Raw genomic sequence first — 10,291 nt, forward strand, 5'->3', positions numbered from 1 at the left:
GACTTGATCCCGAGAAATCTTCTTGTCATGGTCAATATCTAAGATTGAAAAATAATCATCAATCAATTCACTGGTTGTCATATTTTGTGATTTCCAGATCTTGCTTCTCAAAAAAGCAAATGTTAGAACTTCAGCGGCGATCTCTCATTTATTTTTTCTTTTTTATCTCCTTTTTTCTTTTTTTATTCATTTCTTGACAATCTTGTATTTCATAGTCTTTTGAAACTAAAATATTTCAACGCATCTATTCACTGTTCTCTGAAAATTGCAATAGTTTTGAAATGAATTACAAAAATAAATTAATAACTAACTAAAACAAATTATCTCTATTGAATCACTTGTATAAATGTTTTTAAATAAGTTATTCATTAATATAATTTTTAATGACCAAACACATTTTTTGGTTGACCAAAAAAAATTAATTAGTTGTTTATTCTAAATAATGTATTTGGAGTATAGTCAATATGAACATTTTAGATGAGGTTGCCAAATAAAAATTTTATATCTTCATAATATTTAATTGAATAGTATTTTTATTAGAATTTAATTAAAGTGGAAACCTAATACTAAAAAAAAGATAAGATCTTAGTTATTTTAATAATGATTTTGTCTCAAATTGCTATTACTGTATATTCATTAGTATGTTGTGCAATTTCTGAGTTTATTACAAAATATTTTGTTACTGACAGTCCTGTATATATATCTTTAAATAATGAAGCGGAGGCATTAGAACAAAAGAGTTTGTTTATTTAATTATAAAAAAAGGATATTACTTATATATCAGTTTCAAAATTAGGAGGATATGAAAATAAAAAAAAGCGAGAAAAATTAGAAAAAGACCAAGCAACTCTTAAACAACAAATCGCTTTTCATAAATTTAAACCAATGATTTTAAATTTAGTGTTTATGATAGTATCTACTATTGCAGTTAATTATATGTTTGAACCTGTAAAAGTTGGTAAATTACCATTCCAGCCATTCTCTTTTTTTACAAAAGTAACACACCGTAACCTTCCTGGTGATGATATGACTGATTGTTCATTATTCTTCTTTTATGTCTTAATGAGAATGGCATTTAAACCAATTATGGCTAAATTATTTGGTAATGATAATGTTAATGAAGCAAGTTTCATGAATGCATTCGTTCCTGAAAATGAAACATTTAAATCAAAATGAATGAAGTCTTAAAAACAATCTAAAAACGTTAATTAATTAAAACAACTAGAATATTTCTCTTGTTATCTTTTCTAATTAATCATATTAATTTTGTTGCATCTTTACAATGTTTTATTTCCTTTATAACTTCTTTAATATTTTCATTAATTATATCATTTACAGGTGGTGGTACTTCACGGTCTTTTATTTGATATTTTGGTCGTTCTTTATTAATTAAAATAGGTAATTTTTCACTAAATTTTTGAAGAGTTTTAAAATTAGTAGTTGATGGATAGTTTTCTACAGTTAATTTAGTAATAACAATAAATACATTGAATTTTTCATCATAACATCCATAAACTTTGTATGGAGCTCCACAATACATAAATTTGTATATCAATAAACATAATGATACTTGTAAATTTTTTAATTCATGTGGGAGTCTAAAGCTGTATTGATTTTTTTCTTCTATTTTATTTATTAAACTAATACTATCCTCTTCTAATTCCATCATACCATCACTATTACTTTCTTTCTTTTGGACTTCAGTATTTTCAATTTCACCTTCAGTTGTTTCTAGTTCTTCATTTAATTGATTTTTTATGGCTTCTTCTTGTTGCAAATTGGTACTAGAACTTATCTCTATGTTTGGTATTGTAGTAATAGTTTTAGTATTTGTTGTTCCTTCACTATGAGTTATGTTATTGAATAATTTGTTTTGAGTCACTTGTGTTTCTTGCATTTGATATTTTTCTTTTTGAATATCATTAGTGTTTAATTGTATTTCTGTCAATTCTGTTTTCTTTTCTAATAACTTTCCTTCATTCATTTTGTATGACTTTTCAATACTTACCTGTTCTCCTTCGATTTCACTTTTCTTTTCATTTTTAGGATTTTTTGTGTTTTGACTATCTAGCATTTCTTCTATTGTATTACCTTGACATTCTTTTGTAAATTCAGGATTAGACGCCAATGCTTTTTCTTGAGTGTTGTTGTTTAAGATCCAACTCTTTACACCAAAACTCCCATCTTCACTTTGAGTTGGAAAAGGAGTAATATCAATATCATCATCTTCTCTTTTTTCATTTCTTTTTGGATTATCTTTATTAATTAATGACTTTTTACTCCAATCATCAGAATCACTTTCAATCTCAAGATCATCATCATTTTTCTTTTTCTCAATTTGTTTCTTTTTAATAAGTTCAAATTCTTGAGTTGGAATTTCTTCGATTTCATCATTAGTTTTTCTGGTTTCATCAATTTGGAACTGTCCTGACTTGTTACCAATAATTCGCTTTAATTTAAGTTCTTTAATTTGAGGTTTTTTTGTATTTGATATAACACTGTCTTTCATTGTTTGAATACTTTGTTGGGATAATTTAAATTCTTCTGCAGCGACATCAATAAGGTATTCATTCTCAAGTTTTTCTTGTCTTTTTTTCTCTTCTCTTTCATTGATTTCGTTTTTGATATCTCTGAAGATACGATCAAAGTCTTCCCAAGACTTGGTAAATCCTGGTCTTATTTCGTTTGTTAGTGATTCTTTATTAAGAGTATTAGATGAAATAACTGGATTTTGTATGTTTTTTCTCATTGTGTTTTGAATTAAATGATTAAAAGTTAATTTTTTTTTCTTTTTGCCTAAAAAACTTCCACTAAAATAAACAACAACTCTTAAAATCGTTATAAGATATTGAGACAAATACTAAAAAAATGAATTAATTTGAAAGACTAGTAAATAACTCTCTTGTTGCCAAAAGATCGTCTAAATTTGTATTAACCATCTCAAGATACTTAGAATTATTTCTCCATAATGTGTTTATTTTTAAAGAGAGTGTTGAATGTAATTTAATAATATTTGCTTCACAAGAGTCAATACAAGTAAGAGCCTCTTTAGAAAGAACATTAGTAAAACTAGTGTTATCTCTAACTACATTTTTTGTCATTGGAAGAAGATAACTTTTAATCATATTAACATGAAGATTAATAATGGCACATATTGTTTGAAATGATTTAGTTAATACAACTCGTTCAGCACTTTGTTGAAGAACATAAAAGAATAAGTCAAGAGCTTCTCCAAATTCAGAGATTTTAATACGTTCTTTAATAGAATGTGTTAAAGTAGCAGAAACATAAGATTCTTCTAATAAAACAAAACTGTTCAATAGTTTGTCTAATTCATCATCAAGTTTTTTTATACTTTCTATTGGTTTATTTTTGACTTCATCACTTGCATTAATTTTACCTAAGAAATCATTAAAATAATCTTTATAAAATGAAATAACATTACTAATTGATGAAGTTTCATCGAGAACAATTAATACATCTTGTTCTGGGTAATCTTTTGTTCCTTTTTGAGTTTGAAGTGATGAAATTCTTCTAATAGAAGTAAAAGTAATAACTAGTGTAAGTACACAAATATTAATTTGATCATATAATTGTTGAATAATAAAATAATATTTGTCTGGTTGAAACACATCAATAGCTTTGATACTATTTTGTCTAGAAACAACTTTTAATGAAAAGTCTACAAATCCTTGAATAGTTTTAGTAAAGATAGCTTCAGCTTTTATTGTATTAATATCAAGTTTGAGTAATTTTTCTTTAATTGTAGTTGATTCATTTAAAATTAAAGTTGTATAATATGTAATATATTGTTTGGTTGCAAATTCTGAAGATCCTATCCTCATCATTAAGTCAGTATAACGAAGAATTTGTTTCATGTCTCCTTTTTCTGTTGCATTTTTAAAATTATTCATAAACTCTTCTTCAATGCCTTTTTGTAACAAATTAATTTCTTCTTTCATAATACGACTACACTCATTTCCATAACTTTTTAACTGAACAAAATGTCTAACTGTTCCATCATAGTCTTTTGTTTTAAATGACTCTTTACATTTATTAACAACACTACGTTGTTCTTTAGCAACAACTAACATTTGAAGGACTAAATTAATTCTGTCTTGGGTTCTCTCTATTCGTTTAATATCACTATTAATACCAGAAGCATTATTTGCTGCTTGATCAATTACTTTTCTAAAATTTTCTGTTTTTTCTTGGATAGGAGGAAGTGATGAATTGATGAGTGTTAATATCTCATTTATTTGAGATTGGATTTGCTCAATTTTATTGGTTGCCATTTAATCAAATTTTTTTAGTATTATTATTTATTAGTTTTAAAATTTTTTATCAACAACCAAATAATCAAATTTTTTTTATGAATTTTTTGCATTAAAAAAAAATGAAGAATATATTTTAGTTCATTCCATTAATTAATAGAACTAAATATTTATATTAAAGATTTTTCTGATGAATGAACCGTTTTTATCAAAAGAAGAACGCCTTACTTCCTTTGATGGGCTTATTGATATGAGTCAAACAAATGATAATTTTATCATTGAAAATGATATTGAAATGTTTAGAAAAGAAGAAAAGGCAATGCAATGGAATACAATGAAAGCAATAAGGTATTTTATTAATTTATTAAAAGCGAAATGGTATTGTGTAGTTTTTGTTATTGTGTTTATAACATTTTCTATGATAGTTTATTTTAGTGATTGGAAATATGAACAAATAGAAGGAGTTAATTATAAGACAGTTATATGTTTAATATCATTAGGAGTAATGATGACATTAATTCTTAGTGAAATGTATCATCCAGGAGTAATTATGATGTCTGTTGTTGGATTCTTAATATCATGTAATGTTATTACACCAAGTCAAGGTTTTCAAGGTTTTAGTGATCGTACATTTATTACACTTATAGTTTCATATATTCTTTCATCAGCAATAGTAAAGAATAGAAGCTTAGAATTTATAACAAGAAATATATTACCAGAAACTTATCAAACAAGAGTTTGGCCATCATTATTATTAATGGTAATTACTGTTGCTACACTATCTATTTTTATAGACAATACACCAGTAGTAATGATTGGTATTTCAATTATATTTTCATGGAAAAAAACATCAGGTATTGCAGTAAGTAAAGTTGTATTACCAATCTCATTTGCTGCTATTCTTGGTGGAATGAATTCTATCATTGGTAATTCATCATTTCATAGAGCTAGAAAATTATTATTAGAAAAAGTTAATGAATTAGATAAAAGAGGTATTCATCTTAATATTACTATGCCAATATTTGAAATTAGTGTAATATCATTTATTATTGTAATTCCTGCATTAATTTATATTATCTTTGCAAGTAATTTATTACCAAGTAAAAAAGATTCATTATCTCATATAACAAATAAAATTTATTATTTCTCATTTAGAGTAACTAGTGCTTCAAGATTTGTTGGTGTACCAATTGGAAAAACTGTATTAATTAAACCTCCTTGTGGTATTTTAAGAACTATTAGAAGAGGTGCAACATATGAACAAGTAACTGAAGATTTAGTTATTCAAGCTGATGATATTTTATGTTATACTGCTCCATCAAAAATATTAGATGATGTGTTAACTTATAATGGTATTGTTCCAGAAGATCCAACAATTACAGATTTATCAAATACTAAAGTGTATGAAGTTGCATTAAATCCAAGTGACCCATTAATAGGACAAAAAGTAGATACGTTGTTTGAAAGAAATGTTAGTGTTCTTGGAGTAAGTATTGATGAAGATAAATGGGAAGAAGAATTAAAAACCATTGACATTTTATCAGCTACATCAACATATATTTTATTAACAAAAGGAGAAAAAGAGTTAAGAGGAGATTCATTTCATATTGTTACTGATATTGGTATTCAATTACCTGCACCAACAAATCTATTTAAGATTATTATTCCTTTATTATGTCTTCTTATTCCATGTATTCTTGAAGCAACTAAAGTTACTACATTGGCTATATCAGGGTTTGTTAGTGTATTAATATTAATTGTTACTGGATGTATGACAGTTAAAGATGTATATAACTCGATCGATGTTCAAGTCTTGTGCGTAGTTGGAGCGTCTTATGGCATTAGTGCTGCAATAGATAAAAGTGGAATTGGTAATTTGTTAGCCTTATCAACAACAAAATGGTTCTATCCATGTGGTAAATTTGGTATTTTATTAGGTATTTTCTTACCAACACTAATTCTTGCTCAACCATTAGCTAATACTATGATTGTTGATATTATGTTCCCTGTTGTATGGAATTTGTATTATGGTATTAATGACTCATCTCCACATGGTGCAATTATAGGAATTAAGTCAGGAATGTATACCATGATGATCGCATCGTCTAGTTGTTTCTTAATGGCAATAGGTTATCCAACCCATTTTATTGCTTATCGTCATGCTAATTATACAATGAAAGAATTTTGTGTTTATGGATTGCCTGTGTTTATCTGGGTGACGTTGTGTGGAGCATTATTGCCGTATTTATTCTTTGAAGCAAGAAAATAATTTGAATTATTAAAAACTATTCCTTTATAGTTCTTTTCTTAAATTTATTCACATTTACTTAAGACTCAAAACAGTATTTTAAGATATAACTTGAAATATTCAATTATTAATAATGGAAATTGATGGTGGTCAACTTGAAGGTGGTGGTCAAATAATAAGGACTTGTTGTTCCATTGCCTCAATTAAACATTTTGATATTATGATCCATTCGATTAGAAAGAATAGACCAAAACCAGGACTTGCAGATCAACATATTGTTTGTATTAAATCAATAGGAGAGATTTTTGGAATTCCATTAGAAAATATTCGTTTAAAACAATTAGAATTATTGTTTGAAGGAAGTAAAGGTAAAAACGTGAAAGAGCCAATTGTTAAAACATTCAAAATGAAAGGTGCAGGAAGTTGTTGTTTAGTATTACAATCTCTTCTTCCTATATTGATTAGTATAGAAGGAAGTCATCAAGTATCAATATTTGGAGGAACACATGCGTTATGGGCACCAACTCCTGAATTTTACAATGACATATTATCACCAGCACTTAAATTAATGGGAATAACACTTAATGTTCAACTCAAAAAGTATGGGTTTTTCCCAAAAGGAGGAGGAGAAATTGAATGTTTAGTTCAATCTCCTTCATCTATCCAACCAATTAAATTAATTGAACGTGGAAATGGAATTAAAATAAGTGGACAAATTGTAGGTGGAAAAGGAGATGATGAAGAAATAATTTCAATACTTCAATTTGTTAAAAAAGAATGTAGGAAGAACATTAGAATAAATGGAGAGCCATTAGTATGTGAAGTGGATGGAATGTGTCATTCAAATGGAAAAACCAAATATGTTGAATTATATATTGAGTTTGAACAATGTAGAATATCATCATATTGTGTTCAAGAAAATAATGAAACGTTTAAAAATCTTATAACTAGAACATTAAATAAATTATATGAAGAATTCGAACATGGAGGATGTTGTGATGAATATCTTCAAGATCAATTATTAATTCCAATGGCATTAGCAAATGGTCATTCTATGATATCATGTGGTAAAATATCATTACATTCTGAAACTATGTTTGTATTATTAAAACAACTTTTAGGAATTACATTTAATGTTATACCACAAGGAAGTTACAATATTATTGAATGTTCTGGATCAAAGTAATATAATTAAAAAACCAAATATATTAAATAATAAAAACAAGTTATAATGAAATGATTATTTGGGTAAAGTCTTTAGTAAAGAATTGATTCAATACAAAGTGGAAGATTTATTTTTTCTTCTTTTTGACGTAAACTAGCAAAAATAGGTAATTCTTCTTCATCACTTTCCCAAAGAGCTGGAGTACCATAATGATTAGCTAAAATATTCCAATCAATAGAACCACTTATAATATTATCTGACTCATCTTCTTCTTTTTGTGTTAATAAACAATCATCACATGAGTCATATTCTTCTTGACTACCAGATTCATCAGTTGAACAATACTCTAAACCAGGTGATGCTGGTGAAGAAATAGCACCAAAGAATTGTGCAAATCTTTTCATTGTTGCTTTTTGTCTTCTATTTCTTTTACTTGTTTGAGCTTCAGAAAATTCAATAACGACTCTTTTACCATTCCACTCTTTTCCATTTTCAGCATCTTTAGCTTTTGAAGCATCACTTTCATTTGCAAATTTAACAAATGCATATGTTTGTTCTCCTCTTGGAATAGTGATTTTTTGAATTAAACCATATGTCTCCATTTTACTTTTAATAAAAGATTCATCACATTTACTCATACCAGTAATATAAAGTGTTGTTTTATCCAAATCACTTTCTTTTATTTGTGATGACTTAGCCCATTCAATAATAACTTTATTATTTTCAGCAAAAATTCCTTTCTTTTCTTTTGCATCACAAACACATCGAATAGCATCTTCCACTCTTTTAAATTTAACAAAACCACATGCTTTTTTCTTTTCTCCATCACTCAATAGAGTAACTTCCATTATTTCTCCATAATATCCACAAAGATATCTTAATCCTTTTTCTCTTCTATTTCCTATACGTGCCACAAAGACTGTTGTTGAACTATTCATCTCTTAGATTCAATTTTTAATTCTTTGAACTAAGATTAAATCATCATTTCTTTAAATATCACAGGGTTCTTTTAGAGGGTTTTTTTTTGGATTTTCTGTTTTTAATATAGAATTGTATTTCTTCTTTCTTTGAATAAAGGGTTGAACTATTGAACTCAAAGTTATTGTATCGACTTTTTTCTTGAATTATTTCAGTGATTCAAATCATACAAGAAGGGTTTCCTTTTCGTGGAATTTTCTTAATATTAATCAGAAAAATATTCAACTAAATTTAAACTTGCATCTCAATGTAAAAATAAACCTCCATTTCTTTTTTCTTCTTTGTATTTCGATTAAGTGACACTTTTCATTTTTCATTACTCAAACTCTTAAAATATAAATTCAATTTAAAAATAATTCTAAAATTTAAAAATGAACTATAAATATATATATAAATAGTTCTATATCTATTTTTTATATTTTTCAAATTTAATCCCATTGTTTTTATTAGAAAAAAAGATATAGAAGTAACTCAATATTCTATAAACAAAAAATCATATTTAAAATGAGTACTCGTGGAATTAAAGTTGTTCTTGTTGGAGATTCTTTCACTGGTAAAACTTCTCTAATCCAAAGATTAGTTACAGATGATTATTTAGATACTCATTTATCAACTGTTGTTTCTTCTTGTTTTCAAAAAACAATACATTTAAGTGATAGAGATATGAATATTAATATTTGGGATACTGGTTTGTTTTTCTTTTATTTGAATAAAACTTAATTACTTAATTAATAGCTGGTCAAGAACGATTCAGATCATTAGCATCAAATTTCTTTCGTGACGCACAAGGTATTATCATTTGTTATGATATTACTTCTCCAAAAAGTTTAACAAGTATTCCTATGTGGATTACTGAAAAAGAAAATAAAGCAGAAGATAATGTTATCTGGATGTTAGTTGGTTGTAAGTCTGACCTACAAACAAATGTAGACGAAACAAAAGTTAAAGAAATTATTGATAAATATGGAGTTCTTCATATGACTTGTTCAGCAAAAACAGGAACTAGTTTGTTTTCATTTTATTTTTATTAGTCTCAAAAATTTATACTTTAGACGTTAACGAAGTCTTTGTTACTCTTTGTGAAAGAATTAATGAAATATTACAAGATCCTATTAATGAAATTGATGACGAACCAGATTTGATTAATGTCAATCAAACCCCTTCAACAACGAACAGTAAAAAAGATTCAAAATGTGATTGTTGATATCTTTTGTTTAATTTAAATACGTTTCGATTACCATAAACTATCTTTTCTTCTTATTTATTTTGTAAATACTTTTTTCCAAAGGAATGATAATAACATATAAAATATTTTTTTTTTATTATGTATATTATTTATTCTTCTGGAAAACATTTTTATCTTTAAAAAAATTGTTATGAAAAATAGTTTTTGAGTTTCTTTATGACAACCCTGTTTATTATGTTTAACTTTACACAAAGCCTAACATAATTATATTAATAATATGAATAATTACCTTCGCTGTTTTTTTAAAGAGTAATCTTTTTGTTTAACTTATCATTTAAGTTTTCTTGCAATTTGTGAAAATCAATTTTTTGTTTTATTTCTTCTTATTATGTCTTCTCAACCTTCTTCTCGCTTATTTCTTCTTTTTAAGCTTTTGTTTG

At 26.3% G+C, this 10,291-nt stretch overlaps 7 protein-coding genes across 7 annotated transcripts; 4 read left to right on the plus strand and 3 right to left on the minus strand.

Annotated features, from left to right (window-relative positions):
* Positions 1–600: 600 nt before the first annotated feature.
* On the plus strand, positions 601–1,176 carry ENU1_083910 (hypothetical protein; the record flags this gene model as incomplete). Its single annotated transcript, XM_008858784.1, has 2 exons — positions 601–739; positions 785–1,176. 2 exons carry the CDS (start codon positions 601–603, stop codon positions 1,174–1,176), a joined length of 531 nt encoding a protein of 176 aa, XP_008857006.1.
* Positions 1,177–1,255: 79 nt separating this feature from the next.
* On the minus strand, positions 1,256–2,749 carry ENU1_083920 (hypothetical protein; the record flags this gene model as incomplete). Its single annotated transcript, XM_008858785.1, has 1 exon — positions 1,256–2,749. The coding sequence occupies one exon, from the start codon at positions 2,747–2,749 to the stop codon at positions 1,256–1,258; it is 1,494 nt and encodes a 497-aa protein (XP_008857007.1).
* Positions 2,750–2,873: 124 nt separating this feature from the next.
* On the minus strand, positions 2,874–4,295 carry ENU1_083930 (hypothetical protein; the record flags this gene model as incomplete). The annotated part of the gene is made up of 1 exon (XM_008858786.1): positions 2,874–4,295. The coding sequence occupies one exon, from the start codon at positions 4,293–4,295 to the stop codon at positions 2,874–2,876; it is 1,422 nt and encodes a 473-aa protein (XP_008857008.1).
* Positions 4,296–4,569: 274 nt separating this feature from the next.
* ENU1_083940 (citrate transporter, putative) lies at positions 4,570–6,543 on the plus strand (the record flags this gene model as incomplete). Its single annotated transcript, XM_008858787.1, has 1 exon — positions 4,570–6,543. The coding sequence occupies one exon, from the start codon at positions 4,570–4,572 to the stop codon at positions 6,541–6,543; it is 1,974 nt and encodes a 657-aa protein (XP_008857009.1).
* A 112-nt stretch (positions 6,544–6,655) lies between these two features.
* On the plus strand, positions 6,656–7,708 carry ENU1_083950 (RNA 3'-terminal phosphate cyclase; the record flags this gene model as incomplete). Its single annotated transcript, XM_008858788.1, has 1 exon — positions 6,656–7,708. The coding sequence occupies one exon, from the start codon at positions 6,656–6,658 to the stop codon at positions 7,706–7,708; it is 1,053 nt and encodes a 350-aa protein (XP_008857010.1).
* Positions 7,709–7,779: 71 nt separating this feature from the next.
* Positions 7,780–8,625, minus strand: ENU1_083960 (RNA recognition motif domain containing protein; the record flags this gene model as incomplete). The annotated part of the gene is made up of 1 exon (XM_008858789.1): positions 7,780–8,625. The coding sequence occupies one exon, from the start codon at positions 8,623–8,625 to the stop codon at positions 7,780–7,782; it is 846 nt and encodes a 281-aa protein (XP_008857011.1).
* Positions 8,626–9,169: 544 nt separating this feature from the next.
* ENU1_083970 (Rab family GTPase) lies at positions 9,170–9,869 on the plus strand (the record flags this gene model as incomplete). The annotated part of the gene is made up of 3 exons (XM_008858790.1): positions 9,170–9,353; positions 9,401–9,670; positions 9,718–9,869. The coding sequence occupies 3 exons, from the start codon at positions 9,170–9,172 to the stop codon at positions 9,867–9,869; spliced, it is 606 nt and encodes a 201-aa protein (XP_008857012.1).
* Positions 9,870–10,291: the final 422 nt, after the last annotated feature.

Source organism: Entamoeba nuttalli (genome assembly GCF_000257125.1).
Source record: "Entamoeba nuttalli P19 unplaced genomic scaffold asmbl_3854, whole genome shotgun sequence".
NCBI lineage: Eukaryota > Evosea > Mastigamoebida > Endamoebidae > Entamoeba > Entamoeba nuttalli.